We start from the raw sequence: 21,485 nt of genomic DNA, 5'->3' as shown, positions 1-21,485 counted from the left end.
TTTTTTTAAATTTTTATTTAATCGAGTATTTATTTAAATTCAAAATATTATATATTATTATACACCTCTTTCTCTTTTACATTTTTCAGCATCAAATATTTAATAAAAAGAAAATGCTTTTAAGATATTGAAATCTGATAATAAAAATACATTGAAAAAATAGATTTAGATAAACAATCAAATGATAGAAAGATGTCGCAATTCGAAAGAAAGAGTGTGCAGAAAATGTTAGTTTTATAATTTTATTATATGTTGCAACAGAGAATAACGAAGCGAAATTAATTAAATATATAATAAACGCAATATATACTATATATATATAATTAATGTTATATCATACATCTGAAATTAATTCTGAAGTGCCTTTATTGTCGCTTTAATTAAAACTTTTCATGAAAGATAGCAGCTCGAAGGAAAAAAAATTAGTTCTGAAAATATTAATCAAGCCAATTATTATAAACAGTATAAGTAATTCCATTTGATATATGTGTATATTCTTATTGATTAATTTATTATACTAAGTAGCATTAATAAAAACGAGGTAGAAGTGTCATGCCAGTGCATACTGATTAGGCATTAAAGCTAGATGATAAAATTTATTACGTCTTAACAATGCATCTACTCGATGTGCCAGTAGCATTTGTAATAAATTCTTTAACAATGTTAAATGTCAAGAGGAAGATAATTAAGCATACAATTACTTTTGATTATTAATAAGTTAGAATATCATTTGAGTGATGATTTGAACCTGTTGCATTATGATATCTGATTAACAATGCAATTAGCAATATATAATGCTCATATTTCCTTTGTAAATATAAAATATAATACCAAAGTTTTTCAATAAAGAATCTGCCTGATACTTCAACAAATATACGAATAATCTCTTCTATACTTTTTAATTAAACTTGTATAAAAAAATATCAAAATATCTATTTTGATATTTGTTTACTTCCACTTAGTTTAACAGTTCAACAGTTCTGGTTTAAGTTGTCTAGAACTGCCGTTCAAACAATTAATCCTATTTTATAACTTCACGTCATAAATCTAGCTCCTAACAATAAAATGGTAACTTTCTTGCGACTAAATAGTTGACTCGATCAAACAGAGCTTGTGCAAGGAGAGAAGCTTATAAATATAAATTTGAAAAAGATTAATCTCTCCTTTACAAAATGTCTACATAGCTTGATGCAAGATTCATTTTTTGTATAAAGTGTTGTTTTATGTAAATAAAATTTTATCGATTTAACTGTCTCTTAAAAAAAATTTCTTTCCGAAAGAAATGTATCTAAGTTAGAATAAAAATTATTTCAAAACGATATATATACATCCCTTTTTTCAGTCTTATTCGATGAATCTTTTGCAATCTAACATTTTTTTTCGGTATCATGATACCGACAACAAAAAAATTCTGAACAACTGCATGATAAAAAATGAAAAAGTTACTAGTTCTTTCATGATTGGTTTCTCGATACGCTTACTGATGTCATTTCTCCTTAGACTGTTACGATTATCGCGCGCACGCAATATTAGTCTTATAAATAATAGAAAATGTGCATAAGAATTGTGCAAACTCGCTCGCAAAGCGTCCTGGAAGTAAGAAGGCTTCTTTCTCTTCTTTTATAATTCGAAAATGTTCAAACATCCGCTGTTATACTCTGTATTGGTTAATCTGCTCCTGTATTTTATTGTACAATAACTGCGGAAAAGATAAAGTTACAAAGTGATAAAATATCAGACAAAAAAGACAACAATAAAATATGACTTGATAACTGATAGAATATTTTAGCGTGCAACACACGTGCATACCTGTTTAATATTATGATCTGTTATTAAAAGTATCTTTGACTGATCCACACTGCCAAAAAAGCCACCAAGTCTCTTTTTCTTGCTGATGTCTTTAAGAAAGATCTGCACACCTCTTTCCACGATCTTTGGCGATTCGCCAAACTCGTTCCATGTATGAGTCCAGTCAACCTATTATAATAGAATACATATATATCGCAATTTTTGTTTGAGATATGATAATTAATCCATCAATACCAACCCGCCAACCACCAAACAGATCACTATGTTCGAGGTATGATAATCTTTTGTCGGTGAGCAACAGCACGTCTTTGTTAATAAATATGTGATAGATGTAAACGTCTGTATGTGCGTACTTTCCTTTCTCCAGTTCCTATGGAAAAATTTTTTTATAAACATATGTATATTATATATTTGTTATTATATTTATATATATTAATATAAAAAAATTTTTCGTGCCAAAATTTAAGTTTATAAAACAAAAAATTTTTAGAAAAATATTATTTTTTATAAAACAATTATATTTGCGCAAAAAAATATTATTTTTATCTTGATTTTTCTTTATATTAATAATATAAAACATGTTTTCAATTTATGATGTATAAAATATTTACATAAATATTGAATATAAATTAACGAAATGTTCATTACAGAAATATCCTATTACAATAGATAGTTTATTAAAAACAGAACATGCAAATACATCTACCCTAAGTTTGATGATCGAGAACTCTCAAAAGAATAAAACTCTTACCATCAATATCTTGTTGCCTTCGGCTTCATCCTTTATGTAAGGTCTAACGAGACTGTCTGGTTGCAGAAATCTAGGCGATCGTACTCTCCTTGCCTCCTCATTTAGTTCCGTAGCTCTAAAACGGATTTTAAAATATAGTCTCTAATATATCTCGTACAGATTAATTGTACAATTTATACAATTTCAATTTTCAGTTAATATCTTACTACTTCTCGATAAAATTATCAAGATTCTCTTTGCTGATGATTAACAAATCGTACCGTCTGACAGCTCCAAAAGAACCACTCGCAAAGTCAATAACACCGGCAGTAGGCCTGGTGACGAGTCCAACGACACCTTTTCCGAATCCTTTAAAGAACCCTTCTACTCCTTCCTCCTTCGCTCCTGATATAGGCTTCATTACCACACCCGTTACACCGTCGACTACGCCCTATCGAACGAAATTAATAAATAATTTATACCAAGTAAATTAAAATTAATCTATATATTAATTAATCTACGACTTTACCATTACTAAGCCCTTCCCGCTTCGAGCAAGACCTTCTTGTAAGTTGGCGGGTTGCTTGTTGAGCTGTTCTTGTCTCTTTCGTTGGTAATCCTTATCGAAAGTCAGAGCAGCTATACCTTTGCCTGCAAAAGAAAAAAAATATATATCACAGAAAATGTCAAATGTTACAAAAATTAAATACAACTTAATATCTTCTTATAGCACAAAATTCCAATACGTGTAAAAATAGAAGTACTGGTAATGCATGCAATTTTACAATTAAATATTTATAAAATTGTTTAAATGATACTGAAACATACCCATCGCTCCCGTGATTTTCGATACGGCGCCCGCCATTCCGCCGACGGTGTGGCCCAACATGCTGCGCACCCCGAGAAACAGGCCCTCCGCGAACTCTCCCGGACCCTGTATGGCCCCTTGGAAGGGTTCGTAGAACAAATCCTCGATGCCCTTCATAGTCCCGACCACAAGCCCGTACGGATTACCGATGACATCAAGTCCTAGCACGAGCACATAGGCTTGCTTGATCGCTTGGCCTGCGTAATGAGTGGTTGCCTCGGAGATGAGTTGTTTGTTTGTCATGAACACATAGTTTCTCTCGAAATATGCCAATCTACAAATTAATAGAAGAATTAAAAATCTCGACATCTGCGGAAGATACAAAGATTACGAAGCTCTAAGAATTCAATTCTTAAAATTTAATAAGTTTTGAAAAAGTTCTTCACTACGCTAAGATTACTTTTGATAAGCGCGATAAAAGGACTTTACTTGAACACGATGTCGTTAATATCCGTCAGTGTTACGCCGATTCCTTGCAACAACACGTTAAGTACTTGTGGTATTGCAGAGGGTCCACCTCCACTGCCAGTCATCGAAAAACTGATGTGTATCTGCGAATTAAAAAAGAGATGAGATATCAGAAGTATGAGATGTCAGAGTAAACAATATTTGCAATTTATATTCACAAACCTTAAGCGGCGAGAAGTGCAATAAATCGAAAAAGTTCTTCTGCTCGGCTGTGGTGATCAGGTTGACGTGGTACATAAGTGGTTCGTTGACCAGCTTCATATCGATACGAAATAGCGCACTCTGAAACGAAATAATTGTTTAACTTTCTTTCTCTCTCTCTCTCTCGCCGATTTTAAATAAATAAATAAATTTCAATATCCACGACGAGACTCACCTCCTCCGCGTCGTTGACCTCGTCCGCCTCGAAGAGGCCTATTATCGCATTTAGAAAGACAATGTCCACTTTGATGTGAAACTCTTGTACGAGAACTTTAAAGTATCGGAATTGTTGTACGGTACTGTGCTCTAACAGGCGTTTGACCATACTGAGCTCCGCAAAAGGTTTCACCACTACAGAGAGATCGAAGAAACTTTTAATTTATTTGTAATTAATAAATATATTATTTATTGATATATATATATATATATATATATATATATATATATATATATATATATATATATATATATATAATTTGATGATTCTTATGTAATTTATTTTCGTATAAGTGACATCCACCATTTTATGAAATTAATACTAGAGATTACACATAATAAAAATATTTCTCGTGCTCTGCAAACAATAGATGATACCTGTGCTCTGCGTTACACTTTTTGGCAATGGAACCGGAGCCAATATAACCGGGAAAACGCACTCCGATAATTGATTGTCGATCTGCAGCCTGTTGATTTTTGCGTGCAACTGTACCTGATGCGCCGAGGTACGATATTGTAGCCAAAGTCCAGTCTGAAATGTACGTCGCATGTACCTACGATGTGGTTTCAGCATCTCCATGTTCAGATAATCCACCTGAAAGCAATAAGAACGATCTCTATATATAATATCTATGTGATTATCGACGCACTTATATTGAATCAGAAATTAAATTTTACCATTAATTTCGGCTCCAGCATCAATCGATAGTCTGCGTCCTTGCCAATCTGTAATTCCTTCATGTATCGCTGATATCCCTCTTCGATAGCATTAACTTCCTTGGCGTTTAATGCTCGCCATCGGCCGCCGGGGGACTTGCGGGTCTCCCATATAATTCCGGAACTGCATTATAAAAAGAATTTTATTAATTCTTCAAAATATAAAAATAATGATTCTCATTTAATTAAGTATAATATTGTAAATAACATTTTATTATTATTATATCAAAATATTGTACAGTTATTTGATATTGCGATATACTCACCTAGCGATGCACATGTATAACAACTCGGATTTGGTGATATTGTTCACAAGAGAAAACCCAATGCCGTGAATGTTCAACATGATTTCCTGATCAATCACTTCGAGATCACCAGCCAGTTGACAATCCTCGGCGATCTTTAAATTCGTGGTGAACAGAAGCACTCGCTGGATGCCATCTAGAAACGACACGTGGAACAGTTCCTCGTTTATATCCGGCAATTGGAAGGCACCGAGATTATCCTAAAAAGAAAATGAAAAGGGCGTATGTTCGCGAATTAGTTTTAAAAATATATTTTTGTCTCTTCTTTTCTTCTCTTACCTTACGAAGATTGTCTTCAAACTCTTTGCCGTTGTTATCTTCCCAGACGAGTTTTCGCGGACCAGCTGGATTTTCCCAGGTGTAAAACATCCTGTTGTATGACTGCACGGACCTGTGGATGTATAAAATACGCGATCAGTTCATATACAGGATGATTCATTGCATATCGAGTTTTTAATGACAGATTTTTTTAGTGCATTTTCAACCTGACATTGATCGAGCCCTTCTCCCAGAAATTGATGGTATGCGGAGTATGATTGATGATTAGAGCCGGTGCGTTGCCTGAACTATATGCCGACAAGGAGATATAGACACCGCCTTCGCTGATTTGCACATCCACATTGATCCCTCCGTACTGTTGAACAAAAGACAGTCTTGTCAGTAAATGTGAACATTTAATATTATAGAATGTCTCTTCAAACCTTGTAAAAATAAATCCAATTGGAAATTCCCTAATCTTCCAGATATTTCTATTCAAAATTTCAAGTAAAATTAGAAAATTTTTAGATGCAGTTTTTTAAAATCAGTTTTTTTTAAGCGCATTTTTTAATATTTTTCACTCATACAAAGGAAAAATTAAAAGCCACTTATGTTTAGATTTAAACATATACTGAAGAGAATTGAATGGTTTTTATAAGATAAGCATTTTTCACTTGTATAACATTTTCATTTCTTTATCATTAAAGAATGTATACTGCGTACTCAGTATTTTGCTAAGACATTGAATTATACAAAGAAATATAATATTATAAATATTTATTTATTATATATATTTTAAACATATATAATTCATAACTTGACTAATCAGCGAGTTTCCAACTGTTTTCAATGTAAGAACAAAATTATCAAAGAGGAAATTTTTCCAAGAAATGGACATCCTGCATTACCTTATTATCCAATTTCAATAGAGTTGTATGGCTGTCAGTATAAATGAATGCTGCAGTTTTTTCCGGTTGACCCGCAACTTTGGCTCTCAACGTTTTGTTCTCATGCTCGATTCGAGGCCACAAAGCTGCGCATTCGCCGGCAGCCACCTTCACAAATCAACAGTTGCACAGCATAACATTTTACTGTTATTGTAATTCGCAATCTTTCATTAAAACATTTACACATAAAATAATTGAGTTGCTTATACTTAATGCACCTTGATTATAGGATCCGCCGGACGATCGCCCTCTTGGCATTCTATGAGAAAATCCGCATTATTGATGAGTATGTAGTAGGGTGTGAACGTGATTTGCTTGGTCAACGAGTTGTACGTCAGCTGATTGTGCACCCCGATCTGTTGTTTATTTTTATTTTTGTTTATTATTTTTTATTTCTTATTCTCATATTTTCTTATTCACAATAAAATTAATGCATGTAATTTTTCTCTCTCTCTGTATAAAAGTGATTAAGAAAAGAAAATCGACAAAAATCATCAATATCAGAACCTGATATGTCATTCCGTTGTACTTGCAGGCCACCACACCCTCGCTGCCCGCAACGTCGATCGAGAATTTGTCGGACCACTCTCCATCTTCCACTCTGATCATGGCCTTCTTTTTACCGAAGAAAGCCTTGGAACGAAATGAGAATAGAATGGGCCCCTTAAAGTGCTCCGGATGATACAGGACATTCAAGTAATCGTCCGTTGTCTGGAACGTACAATCGATATGGATTAATAATCTTTATGTTTTAATCGTCAGAAATAATATTTTATATTATCATGCAATTAATAGAATAAGCAACAAACGCTTTCGTAATATTAGCCCGTTAAATAAACATTGTTTGTGTCGGATGTACTTTATATCTGGAAAACTAAAAACGTAAAAAAGAATTACTAGGAAGTAGAATTGAAATTCGCGTATTTAAGATTAACTAAGGATCAAAGTATAAATGTCCGAGTAAAAAATAGAGAAAACGATAAACAAAAAAGAACAGCACGAGTAAAAGCACAATTACGCATGATAATAAGCTAACGGTTACGTATAAAAAAAGCGCGATTTAAAGGCGATTTTAAGGCGTATGTTTGGTAAAATGCAGTTGTTAAGAATCGGCTAACATTAGGACCAACACGATGGTAATATAACACAATTGTGATAGTTAGTCCCAATGTGATAGATCGACTAGATCAGACAATTGTTATCCCATAGTAATAATCGAGTCTTGAGAACACAAGCACGAGAACAGCTCAGTATACTAATATTAAAATAAAGCGATGGGTCACCGCGCGCGTTTTCCTCCTCCTGTACCGTTGCTGATGGGGTTTCATAGTGGAAACGAATTTCTGAAAGATGTTCCCACGTACATTCTCACAAAACGAGATATAAATATCAAAGTTCAAACCGACAAACAAAATTCAATTCTATAAGTCATTTCGGTAATAAGAGTCGATAGTTTTATTCGTATTAATCATCCTTAACAATTGTATAATTGGAAGAATTTGGAATAACTTTGACGGCTAATTTCGCGAGTGATTTAACGAGTCGACGATTTTTCAGGATGTCTACTTAAATCTTATAAAAAGAATCTCGGAGAATTTTCTGATTTGTCCAAATATTTTAATTCAAAACTTCAGCTGAAAATTGAAAAATTTTTTGTAATTTTTTAAACTAAGTTTTTTAAAGTTGTGTTTTCTAATTTCTATTCATATAAAGGAAAAATAAAAAATCACTCAAATTACAAATATTAGATTTAAAAATATACTGAAAAGAACTGAATCTCGCTTTTGTAAGATAAGCATTTTTCACTTGCGATAACATTTTCATTTTTTATCATTAAATATTACAATAAAAAGAATATATATTGTGTATTTTGCTAAGACATTAAATATACAGAGTGAATCACTAAAAACATTAAAGTGTTACAGATTAATATTTCTAAAACTGAACAAGATATGAAATCGTTATTTTAAAATCATTAATTTCACATGTTAATTGGAGTGCAAAGTTCCATTTTTGCATCAAATTTTGATATCAAACAATCGCTGGAAAATAAAAATTTCATATCTCGTCCAATTTCAGAAATATTACACTGTAATACCTTTAGTGCTTTACCCTGTATATCGTAAACAGATATAATTTAACTTATAATACAACTTGGCTAATTGATGGATTTTCGACTACTTGCAATATAAGAGCAAAATTATCAAAGTAAAGAGAATTTCAAGTTTTTTAGATTTTTCCAGGAAATAGACACCCTGTTTTTACACGAAAAGCATAATGAGATGCGGCACGATAATAGGAAATCTCTACCTTGATCGGACTCGAATGTTCTTTGCCACCCTTACTCGACTTCTGTAAAATAATGGAGCATGTTGAATATAGAGTTCTAATCGAGCAAATGCAATCCTGGTTAATATGGCGAAACACTGACAGAGAATACAAAAAAGGGCGAGGAAGCAAGCATTAGCATGTACAATATGATACAAGAACTGCGTATCGATTAAAAGTTTCACAAGAATTCGAAATATCTTTGTAGCTTGAAAAGATATGATGTATACTCTCTGAAAAATTCTATTGAGAATTTAAAATTTCAGAAAAAAGATAGCATAACTTCTCAGACATAAAGAGATAATATATTTAATATATCAATTGTAATTTGCCAGCAAAGTTGCCAAAATCCTTCGCGCAATAAATGCAATCGCCATAAACGTACTCTGTAAGATAACATCAGGCCGGTCTTGTTCAGCATCCAGAAGGGACAGTACAGTGCCATGACGATTGAGCTGTGTTTGTAGGCCGTGTGCATTCCGAGATCCAGTATCACTTTCTGCGCGCTATCAAAGGACTCGAATGACCAGACCGCGAACTCAGGTGGATTCGCCACGATCTCGCCTCTGCATGACCAGTCTTTTTCCAGGTAATTCGGTAGCTGAACAAATGCATCGTTTAAAATAATGCACGATGATTTTTTTTTTCAAATTTTATAATTACAATGGACGAAACAATTTCGTTAAAATTTATTCTCGATTGTATAAAAATTTATAATAATTTAGAAGTGTAATAATTTAATTTTCACATTAATTTTGTTATCTATTTTACCTTGATAATCATACTCGATTTGACTGGATCGATTGTGGGCAGCTGCAAGGAAGCGCTGGCCTCGAGTAAACTCTCCTGAGTGGTGCCTGGCAAGGAGATGATAATGTCGATTGGCAAAAAGTTTTTCAGATACACAGACGGATATAGATGTACGTTGTAGATGGTACTAGCCATGGTATGACGAGTAGTATTCTCGAAATATACCTGCTCGATCTCTCCCATGGCCTATATAAACAAATATGTGTACATTGTTTTATTTTAGTTATTTACTATTATGATCAATAACATCGATGTGACTCATTATCTAATTAATTAATTAATTATTGTCAATTAATGAATTCGCATTTATTTAGCATCATAGACAATAAACATCAATGATTTTATACAAATATTGTAACCTGAAGATAAAATGGTTCTGTAATGTCCTGTTTAGATCGAGATTCGCATTTCAGTAGCCTTGTCATGGAAACCGTTTTCTGCAAGTCCTTCCAGATGAATGGCTCGACCGACACCATATATCTAGAATAAGGATTAGATGTAATCAAAAAATTTATATATTTTAATATATTTTTCTTTATCCTTAATAATAATGAAAATGTTTATTCAAATTTTATAAAAAGATTTCTTTTTGATCTTCCAGATATGTTTGTTCAAAATTTCAAATAAAAAATAGAGAATTTGTAAAATAAATTTTTTAATATTTTTGACTCGGATTTCTAGATTTTTCCAAAGAATAAACATCTTAAAAATTACATTGAACTGGTTTTTTGGCATTATAAAGATAAAAAAAGATGCAAACATACCCTTGAACACTGAAGAAGAGCCAATAGATGTTAGTCGCGGTGTACACGGTATCGAGGGGTAAGTTGAGCTTCTCATCCGGTGCCACCGTACCCACGCATTCGACCTCATTTCCGCGCTTCGTCATATAATAAACTGCTATCGGTTGCGCGAAGTGATTGTGGACCTGTGTACAGAATATGTTGTGGAATGTTGATTATCATCGATAAAATTGTTCGCGATTCTCCTCCACTTACCTGAAGTATACTTCTAAGAGTGACGATCGTGCTACCTTCTTCCACAACGACATCCGATACGATGCCCCATTCCTCGGAGCCCTCTTTGCGATACTTCAAAGAGAAGAATCTCTTGTCCGCTTTCAGAACAGGTATCGCCAATTTGCCTTGGATACCTTTAAACTATATTAAATTTTATTACATTAATTAAGTTTTATTATGTTATATTACATTACACAATAGTGATAAAATAATCGATGTATCTTGTAGATTTAAAATACAAGTCATGTCGTAACATGTGATATTCAAGGATGGATTCTTGATTTTTAAATCAACTCAAAGTCTTTTTCGTTTTCTTAGCAAAAATTGTTAACTTTTAATATCTTAGATTAAGTTTCAAATTAAAAATAAAGTCTGCATAAAATTAAACAATAAACTTTTGTCGCCAAATTTTATTGTCTAAACGATTGTGTGACTCCAAGTTCATAGTGTTCTTATATTAATCAAAAAATAAAAAATTATTTATTTTATTATGTTATCCATTAAAATTTATATTTGTTTTTAGTTTTAAATTTAAGAAGTTACAATTAAATACTAGGATATTTTTTTGAATGATTTTTATTTCTATTACTTAACTATTTTAAGATTGTGAATTTTAAGATTAGTTTTTATAATTCTTCAATTAAATAAGACTAAAATTTATTAGTAATGATATATAAATTAATAATTTATTAATTATTAATTATATAAATTATTAATTTTAATATTTTTCTCTTTCTTTTTCAATAAATTTAATATTATCTACTTAATATTATAAATTACTTGACATTTGAATTAAAATTAATTCCAATATTTATTATTTGTAGAGAAATAAATTTTGGCAAATCAAAGAATTGTGAATCCTTGGAGTGAATTCAGCAGGTAGTATATATTATGTTTACATATCATTAACTTACAGAAACAGCAAATTTACTGTCGTCTCTGTCCTTCACGGTTTCCGCTTTCAATTGCTCGAGAAGACGCGCGTCCAGCTTGGATGTTTTCGGCGCCAACTCGATTGACGCGCCGGTCTCAAGAATCACCTCCATGTACGAATCGCTGTCATTCCGTATTCTTGAACCATCGTCAAATATCTAAAATAAGCACCAATATTAATTCATAAAATTGCATCAAATAGATAGATGATAAGATAAATATATAGATGATATAGATAAGGCGAATAGATAGAGATAAAGAAGTTAAAATAGAAATTTAAAAAATCTTTCATTATGATAAACCTTGAAAAGACTATGCTCCAGATCAAGTATCATTGCCAAACCAGTCTCGTTCTTCAGCACGTACGGCGCCACCTTCCTGGTAGATTCTTTTCTATTGGCATCCATAGCCGAGGAAAACGATTGACCAAGTTGCTTCAGTACATCCAGACACGTCTTCGTTACAGTTATCTCCAGATTATCCTATCGCCGACGAAAATTAGAAGAAATAAACACGCATTTCAAACAACAAAAATAATTTAATTTAATTAATTTAATATATATAATTGACATATAATATTCATATTAAAAACTTCACTTACAGCAGATGTAATGTCAATGGACATCTTGGTGGACTGATTTGGTAGCTCCTCGAGCTCACTGTCCGAAGTGGGACTAACCGCGCTGGCGCCTCTCGAGTCCAGTAGTATATCGTTAAATTGAATCTAACATATTTAAAACAGTATTATTAATTAGCAAAAACAAACAACGGAATACTTAAAAAAGAAAAAGAAAGCTAAAATCACCTTCGTCTTTAGCTCCCACGGTGTGGAGACGCGTTTACCATTTTTGGAGTCTTCTATCGGCTCAATTAACGGTTCCCACAGTGCTAAGCGACTGTTATAATATGCCATGATTACAGACATCGTACAATCGATGCCCATCTATAAATACATGATAATAAATGTGAAGATTAATTCCAGAATTTTTTATTTATATGCATTATCACATGAAAATTTATAATTGGACACACATTTATAAGTTTAAGATAATAAATCGATTAAGATATTCAATAGTAGTTCCTTCATTTTCTTCTTCGTAAACTAATTAAAATTTATATTATAAATTTAACAAATTTAATATAATTTAATAAATTATTACTCAATTTCTATACATATTGTATAAATTATTTCTCAATCTGTATATATGCGTGTAGAAGGGAAAAATAATTTTCGCGACCAACGACTTACCGTTTTCGTACTCCAATCGTTAACGTTGCTTTGGAAACCCACGTGAAGCAACAACATGGGCAAAGTTTTGTTCCCGACACCTGCCTCCAGAGTAAACAAGATTGTCGGAGCCGAGATGATTGCTAATTCGGATTTATAAACAGTCGCAACCTCGTCATCTGAATATGCAAACTCTTCAAAAGCTTCCATTGCAACTTCTACAAATCAATACAATATACTGTAACAAAATAATAAGAAGAAAAAAAGAAAGAAGCTAAAAAAAATATATATTTTCATATATATATATATATAATAAGAGTAATTAATGCATAATTTGTATAACCTGTCTTTAGGAACCAATAATCATTTTCCTCAAAGGGCGTGACGATCCACAATCCTTCGTAATTAGGCTCGGGTTTAACGACTTCCTTGTTTTCCTCTTCCTTTTTTGTCACCGTGTGAACAACTTTATTCAATATTTCGATCACACCTGCAAAATTGTTGTATTTTTATTGACTATTATCGATTAGCGACTTGGCGATCTGCAAATTACCTGGCGAAACAGACATGTGTATGTCTGTACAACAGATCTCCAAATGAAGCCCTTTGCCCTCCGGCGTGGAACCGGCAACGCTAATGCTGCATGGTCTCAGAACCTATACAATGGTATAATATTACTAGTATACCAGATGTTAAATTAGATCGTTTTCTAATTTTGATTTATTAATTCACAAGATCTTGATAAATAAAATCTTTTAAAACATTTTTTGGACTTATTCACTATTTAAAAACAATGACACAAATACTTTATTATATATATATATAGAAAAACTTGTAAATATTTTAGAATTAAAAAAAATTAATCATTTTATTAAAAAGTAATTTTAGAATTTTAAACTGTCATATCCTATATCATTACAAGATTAAGTATAAGTACTTTATACACAGTATATACCTGATAGATCCAATCGGCTCTTTTCGTAGGATTGTATATCCCCGTGAGAAGAGAAAAATCCTTAATGGATCCCGTGATCACCTGATGTTCTCCCATAATGCGTATTTTTAACAACAGCTCCGTGTTTAATATTATGCAATTCGAGTTGATATCGTCCATGTCCTCGAGTAGGATAATGTCCGGTTTTTCCACATGCAGATTCACGGTTAACATTTTGGACGTCGAAGCGACCGGCTGCTGTTGCATCGGATGTTTTTTCTTTGGCGGTATCACCGATTCGCCTCTCGACGAAGACTGCAGAGAAGTGGCGGCGGTCTTGCCCGCGGTATCCACGTCGAAAAAGTCCTTGATCTTCATGAGATAGTCGAGGGACACAATTATGCTGAAGGAGAACACCCGCACGTCGGCAAACGTATCGTTCGGACTTTGGCGCACCGTTACATCCAACATGCTCCTGGCATTGTACTTGGCATCCTTGTCGAGATGATCCTCGCCACTGGGCACACTGCTGGTCCTCTCCATGATCCGCGTCAGAGAGCCTTCCCGTCTCCGCCGCGTGTCGTCCAGTGTACAGTTCATCAGCAAGATTGACGTGGCTAGCAGTCCATCCGCGAACACGCGACCTTTCACGGCAAAGTGCGTGAGACTAAAGCGCGCTAGTCCGTTCTCAGGCAGGTGCAGCGGCGACGTCTGCGACTGCAGTAATTTGGAGCCACCGGTAAACAAATTGATTACCAGGCTATCCATGATAAACTCGAATTTTACGAACGTGTGGGCATGCCGCTCCTGTGTATCCGCCGACGGCGGTTCTTGCGACGTGTCGACTTCGTATTTGTACGCCGGCTGAATCTTGATACGTAACAAATGATGATAAGATAAAAAGAATCCTTTTATCTCTTTTATATTAATTAATTTAATTTAATCTATTATTTATCTATTAATATATCCATTAAAATTAAATAAATTATTAATTTATTATTAATATTATATTCTTCTCGTATTCACCTGCAGCTCTCCATTGCATTCAGATTTCACAGCAGATGGTGCAACTTGCACAGATTTCGGATCTTCGAAGGTCTCGCCCAGATTCTGCTCTAGTACCTTCAGAATAGTAGTATAATCCTCTTTGCTTAACAGTAAATTGATTTTGTTCAATCTGCCGGACATATCAATGTCCGGAATAGCGGTGAACCAGGCGGTTGACAGATTGCGCTTCATTAGCAGCGTAAACGTTACCGGCTCTAACAAAAGTACTTCGTTCTCACTGATAAATTTCTCCTTATTTAGTCGGATTCGTGACAGCTTCAAATTCTGCAGTTCGATCTTCATCTCGTCCACTATGGGGCATTCGCCGGTCTCCTCATTTGTCGCCTCCAATTTCTTGAAGACGTTGCACACCTGAAAGTATATACATTTCAAATGATTTATATACCATTTCTTTTCAATTTTGAAAAATTTTAGCGATAAATTAATCTGCAGATCAAATTATATTTTGCCATACTGTACCATAAGGTTGCCCATATCCAGCATTAAACTGTGCTCGCTCTTGGAGTTCATCGGTACATATACGACGGGAGCCTTGATCTTGACACACAGCTCGATGCGAGAGGCACTTTCTTGAACATCCTTGATGTTCGTCCTCGCAGCTTCCGCCGCTGCAGCCGACGCGTCTTTGATAGCTTTCTGCGCTGTTTGAAAGTTGTTCAAAAAATTCATCACGCTGGTGACAAATGCATTCAGGAAGACGATACGATGGCAACCCATCGTCACCTTGACGGACATGTTGTTCTTGTTTACCTCCCACGGTTCAATATTATACATCACCGCTTGAATCTAATTGCGAATATGATTCGAAGCGATCATTACACAGATGTAAAACGACAAGTGCAAATATAAAGATAGTTGCTTACCTGCAAAGATTCGGTACCCTCCACAGCCACAATGTCCTTGTATACTGAAACAGGATTAAGGTCTTTAATGCTGATGGAAGCCAGATCAGCGTTCACTTGCGAGTACGAAGACTTGCTGAGAAAACTGGCGCTGCCACCCTCGATGTAGAGCGCGCTAATATCCCGGACAGCGCTGGAGATTTTTAGATTGATCGATCCAATTTTGGCGCTTATCTTTAAATCGATGCACTCGACCGTCTGTCTTCTACGTCGTCCAGTAGATCTCAATTTTTGCCTCTGCAGTTGTTCCCTGAGGAAACCCGAGGTCTCTTCCTGGATGGAAGCCAAGTGAGTTGGTCGAAGATGTTCTACTTCTTTCTTTTGAACACCTTCGAGCGAGCTCATTCGGTCTTGTATGTATGTGCTAAATTGTAGCAGCTCAATGAGCGCCTCCTGATGCAACAGCGTGTCCAGCGAGGTGAATTCCAGTAACAGTAGCTTCACGACAGAACCGTGTCGCGTGGTGAATTCCGGCGAACGTTTATTCACATTTATGTACCGTACGACAATCAGATACTCGTCTCTGCCGGCCGACATCGGAGTGTTGACAATGTAAATTTCCTGATCCTCGTGCAGCTGTCGCATCTGCACGCCACCCAGTCGCAGCTGCACTTCCTGATCATATGTGCGCTGCAGCATTTCCGCCTCCAACTGCAGCACCTGGAATCTGAAGAAAGTTTGAAAAGTGAATTAAAAAATTCACGCTGAGCTAAAGTCAATCAAAAATAAACTTAAACTTTTTAAAGTAAATTTTAAAATAAAATAAAAGTACGAAATATGCGTTGTAAACCTGACAAATTCCGACGACTCCGCGCTGTCATCTCGTTGTCTAGACACTAACAGCGTAAATTCCTTCATCTCGAATCTCATCTCCAGATCGGTGGTCTGCTTCATTGGCGTGGACGTAGCTTCTTGCTGCTGCTTCCTCTTATCGGCGATACTGGATATCGTGGTTCCGAGCTCCTTTAGCGACAGTTGTGAGATGGATTTGGAGAGAGACGTTTGATGCAACTCCGCGGTTCTTTCCTCTTCGGGCAGCGGAATGCTCTGCGCGATGGAAAGTGCCTGCAGCAACCGAACATCTGTTATGTTCACGGTAACTGACGGTAGGCGACCGAGAAGCCGGAGTTTCGGTAATAGAGGATCGTCCGTCACCAAGCCTTTATGAAACTGAATTTCTAATGTGGTTGGATGAAGCAACGTCAAAGAACTTTTGGGGCTTGCAAGAGCTGATCGCCATTCTTCGTTTGGTAATGAGACTAGCACCTAGATATGAAAAAACAAAATTTAAAGAATATTGACTTTATTATAATATATATTAAAAATTTTATTACAATTAATTTTTATTGTATTGTAAAAAACAGATCATTTACAACAATTATTTCTATCTATTATATTTTATAATATTTTCTACATAATATTTATAAATTATCATATATATGTTTTAATATTTTCCCATGTAATTATTTCTTAATTGTATATTGACTTTATTTTCATATAATATAATTTTAAATAATTTTCGTAAAATAATTTTTTAAACGTTATCTAAATTGAAGATTAAAATTACCTGAAAGTTAACTATCTCCAAAACGAATTTGTCATAACTATGCTCCCTCAAGTATAGCAGCACTTCTTCCTCGCTCTTGCCCATGCTAACCAGCTGTTTAACGCTGGCGCCAGCCATGTCGCTTTTGCCCTTCTCCAAAGAATGCATCTTTAGACTACCCAGATTTACGACGATCAGCGCTTTCGAATCTTCGTAGAGGCCACCGTGTGGTATGATAAGTTGCGAGGCCTGCATGTCCACTTGTATATCCAAGATCGAGTGTTTCTGTATGGCATGCTCTAGCCCAAGCGCCGACATTTCCTTCAAGCCCTCCAACTGCTCCGCTGCTGCTGTCTGAAGCTGGTTTAACGTCGAAGAATCTTGTACCTAAAAAATATTTATCGACGTAAAAATGTGCAAAGCAAAAAGATGAGAAAGAAATTAGAAATATTTAAATATTAAATTAATAGAAAATCCTAATTAATATAAATAGAAATTTTTTCCTTATCTCAACATTTCCTATCTACTGTGCAGATGCAATCTACTTGTTAAAGTTATAACCAAAGAGATACCTTAAACAGGTTGACCAGTTCTATGATGGTTTGGGCATCATAGATGATGTCCACGGATCGGGACTTGACGACGACGCGATCGCCACACAGCTTGTCGATTGGATTTTTCTCGTAAGAAACCGACAGTAAGTCGCTGTCGGAGCTGCCATGTTCCGAGTTGAAAAGCGAGGGCACCTGGCCGTCTTGCGTCACGCCCAGCAGCTTCATGTCGTTGATGGAAGCGGTGACGAGGATCGCGTTCGCGGACGGTCGCGACTTGAAACCCGCTCGCACGCCGTGCAGCTGTAGATCCAAGATGCACGAATGCTCCTTGTCTGTGTCCAGCAGAGAGATCTGTAGACCATGTAGAAAGAAACGTGTATCGATCATTTCGTATGTTTCCGGATAGTGTGCGGGCGCGCTGTTCTCCTGATAGTCGATCGCCCGGTAAAGCTTCTCCTTCTCTTGCGGAGTCATTGCCTCCTCAAATCTGAAAATAAACATCATAATACCATAGATAGAATTCTATCCCAAACTATAACTCATTTAAAGTAGCCAAATATTATTTAAAAGAATATCTAAAAGTCCGAGCTATACACCAAAGAAGCGGATGTTTGGAATCAAACCTGCGCATAATGGCTGCGGCTGAGTTGAGGTCTTTCGTTTCCTCGGCTTGTGAACTGTTCCACAGAAAACCGAACCAGCCTCGCTTTGCCTTTAGACTCTTCTCCCGTTCCGCCAGTCTTTCTACCTCCATCTCGATCTGTTGCCGGATGATTACCAGATTAAAGATGTCCAATTTCATCTCACCATGCGTTAACCTTTCTGCGATCTCCTTCGCCGGCTTCTTCGTCGTCAGCTTTGTCTGATAAGCTTGGGCATAATCACGACAAGTATCGCGATGTCCTTTCATGTGAGTCCAGTTCCAGTTGCGACGACAGCGTCGCACGGTTTCCTCGAGAACGCAAGTGTACGCGAAATGCCACCACTCCTTGTAATGACCGCGATACGACGTCAGATTCGGCCGATACTTCCGGTATGGCGCAGCTTGTCGCGCTTGATCCAGGCCTTCGCCCAGTCGTACCAAAGTCTGATATTGCCGCTTCGTCAAGCCAATTCGCAATTTTTGCATTTCCAAATCTAGCCATACCTGCGCGCGAAAAGACAAATAAAATTATTATTTAAAATGATTTTTGTATTAATTTTGAACTTGACAATTTTATGTAGAATTCAACGAAAGCATTTTTTTCAGTCGAAAGAGTTTTAGAAAATGACGAGCGCGAATGATTTGATCACCTTAGGAATAGTATAATTGCTATCGTCGGACTCGGGCTTGGGATTAAGTCTGAGCTTGGACTTGACGTTGATCGGCCCTAGCAGATATTGGTAACCCGTCGGGATATAGTCCATGGTCGCGATACCTTGACAGAAGAGATTGGAATACGAGGATTGTGGGCTCTTGCTATACTGCTCCACACTCGTATTGAGATAGACTGCCAGCCCGTCCAGGCTGCACAGCTTAAAGATCTGCGGTATGGCATACATGTCCTTCAGATTGCCTGTCGTCTCCCACAAGTCTGTACAACTCTCCAGGACAAAGGTATTCAAGGTGAAACCGACGGAAAACGGGTGCTCCTTAAAGGTAACGTGATCTTCGTACCGCACGTGGATCCTTTTGATTTCTACATGAATATTTTTTATCATACGCGCGACTAGCTTTTCGACCATCGAATCGTCTAGTTTCTCTTGTGCTGCAAAGGAATTGACGAATTTTAAACCCATATTGAAAAAAAAAAAACCAAAAAAAAAAACAACAGAGAATATAGATATTCAGAAAGCAATTTAAAAACAACAATATCGAATTAAATATAATTACTGCAAATGTATGAAAATTTAAAAGTCTCTGTTCCACTAATTTATAAAAGAATAAATGATTATTTACATTTTATGTCTGCTAACTGCTTTCTCTTCTCCACTCTCTCGAGTTCCGCCCGTTTGGCTTCCAATTGAGCTTTGGTTTCTTTCTCTTCATTGTATCTAATCTGACTCGTAGGCACCACCAGTATGAACAACTCCTCGACTATAGCGTCAATCTGACCATTCCACATATCTTTAAACGGAATCTTTAGTATCAATTTTCCTGAAAGATATAGTATTTCATTACAGAATAAAAATTTCAATAATCAATATATTGCATTATTACATAAATTTAGTTGTGTGTAACTTATACATAATATGTAACATATATTGTTGATATAATACAGTTTCTTATACCTAAACGGCCATATTCCAATCTTACTGGAAGATCCAGCACATCTAACGCAGATTCTTTTATCAACAAATCATTTAATACAAGATCTCCTAAAAGAAAAAAAGATTTGTTACATAAAATCACTAAATGGAAGAATTATATAGAATTATTATATATGTTCCTACCTCCCCAGAGACTGACTTTAAGCTGCGTATAGTCCAAGTTCTCAATGTACTCGCCGATCACCTTGTTGAGGAGCTCCGCAATGATTGATTCAAAGACCATTTTGGTGTCTGTTTTGTTTTCTTGCTTTTTTTCGATCAAATTTTATAGCTTTCGCACAGCAATACTATCTTTTCTCTCTGACATTTTTTAAAATAAATTTAAAAAAAAAATTAAAAATATATATATATGCATATACAATATAATAGTCAAAAGATAAATTAATTCAACAAAGCTTAAGTCTCTTACATTAATAAAATAGCTAAATAGATGTAGAATGATCCAAAAGTCACGGAATATTTTGATAAGACAAATGTCAATCAACTAATTTGAAATTTCTAGTAAATACATGCAAAAACTGTATATAAAAAAACTTTTTTACTTGTAACTGATATATTTTATACAAAAATACACATGCTGTGTATAATCTGTGTATAAAGAGAGATGTGACACAAGTAAATTTTTTTGACATTTATTTATCTTTTCACCAAAGTTCGCAATAATTTATATAAGTTTGACGGTAATATACTATGCAACATGTTGTAATAGAATTGACAAAGCGATTTACAAGATTCTGAATATCACCTTGATGACAAAGGTGGCTGTGCGATGGCGACATAACCTAAAGACAAGTCGCTCGAGCTCGGGTGACTCGCTCAGCGCGAGGACTGTTCACGTCTTTTTTCGTCAGGTTACGTCATCCTCGCGGAATACCATTGAGATCTCTCCCTGGCAAACTCGTTTGAATCGCTGGAACGCGATTCCGATTTCTTGTTCCGATTGATCTGTTTCTCCTCGTCGATTCCTTGCTCCCTATTGCTCCCTACGACCTACGATGTCCTCTATTGCTCTCTACGATTAACCTGAATTAATCTCGGGCCTGAAATATTTTTTCGTCCTATTTTGCGTTGTCAATTCCTGACCATGTCGACAACGGCAGCTTATAGATATACTATCTTCGCGAGAAGATAACAGCAGGATTTGCTTTACGTCATTTATGCGACATTTCCCATAACGCAGTTCGAGAAAAAATAACTTTTCTAATATAAAAAAAATCGTAAATTCTTTTTTATACTGAATATGATTCCGGCTTTCGAGTCACTCCACCACATCATGTTGAAAATATTACGATTAAAGTTACAGAAAGAAAAATTATTTTAATGTATATTTATAA

At 35.2% G+C, this 21,485-nt stretch overlaps 1 protein-coding gene across 3 annotated transcripts; it reads right to left on the bottom strand.

Moving 5' to 3' along the window:
* Positions 1–31: 31 nt before the first annotated feature.
* Positions 32–21,278, bottom strand: Vps13 (vacuolar protein sorting 13C). Of its 3 annotated transcripts, XM_070316462.1 has the most exons (45): positions 20,897–21,278; positions 20,275–20,451; positions 20,113–20,199; positions 19,781–19,978; positions 19,135–19,589; positions 18,465–18,988; positions 17,860–18,328; positions 17,309–17,674; positions 16,532–17,007; positions 15,703–16,408; positions 15,299–15,625; positions 14,798–15,190; positions 13,793–14,641; positions 13,391–13,493; positions 13,181–13,327; positions 12,859–13,055; positions 12,415–12,552; positions 12,211–12,333; positions 11,912–12,091; positions 11,591–11,767; positions 10,656–10,817; positions 10,422–10,585; positions 10,017–10,137; positions 9,619–9,843; positions 9,233–9,448; positions 8,830–8,871; positions 7,803–7,862; positions 7,027–7,230; positions 6,738–6,875; positions 6,481–6,627; positions 5,800–5,948; positions 5,594–5,705; positions 5,276–5,514; positions 4,971–5,133; positions 4,671–4,887; positions 4,252–4,427; positions 4,038–4,157; positions 3,837–3,958; positions 3,368–3,681; positions 3,069–3,190; positions 2,821–2,990; positions 2,561–2,675; positions 2,048–2,179; positions 1,810–1,977; positions 32–1,699 (listed from the first exon to the last, which is right to left on the bottom strand). In XM_070316462.1, exons 2-45 carry the CDS (start codon positions 20,372–20,374, stop codon positions 1,652–1,654), a joined length of 9,861 nt encoding a protein of 3,286 aa, XP_070172563.1. In that variant the 5' UTR covers positions 20,375–20,451; positions 20,897–21,278; the 3' UTR covers positions 32–1,651. The 3 variants fall into 3 exon arrangements, with proteins under 3 accessions (XP_070172563.1, XP_070172564.1, XP_070172565.1); XM_070316463.1 differs by lacking the exon at positions 7,803–7,862; XM_070316464.1 differs by lacking the exons at positions 7,803–7,862; positions 8,830–8,871.
* Between the last annotated feature and the right edge of the window lie 207 nt (positions 21,279–21,485).

This window comes from Polyergus mexicanus, unplaced genomic scaffold, assembly GCF_030449975.1.
Source record: "Polyergus mexicanus isolate NDT 795.1 unplaced genomic scaffold, iyPolMexi1.0 SCAF_3, whole genome shotgun sequence".
NCBI lineage: Eukaryota > Metazoa > Arthropoda > Insecta > Hymenoptera > Formicidae > Polyergus > Polyergus mexicanus.
Note: the sequence above shows the minus strand (reverse complement) of the source record. Positions and strands in the feature narration are given on the sequence as shown.

What these genes read in the sequence shown, in the direction of transcription:
- Vps13 (XM_070316462.1), bottom strand. Translation starts at nt 20,374, where the DNA reads ATGGTCTTTGAATCAATCATTGCGGAGCTCCTCAACAAGGTGATCGGC. An exon ending in GGAGGAGGAAAACGCGCGCG is followed by an intron (nt 7,231 to 7,802) that starts GTGACCCATCGC and finishes TGTACGTTCCAG; the next exon opens with ACAACGGACGATTACTTGAA. An exon ending in AAGTGTAACGCAGAGCACAG is followed by an intron (nt 4,428 to 4,670) that starts GTATCATCTATT and finishes ATCTCTCTGTAG; the next exon opens with TGGTGAAACCTTTTGCGGAG.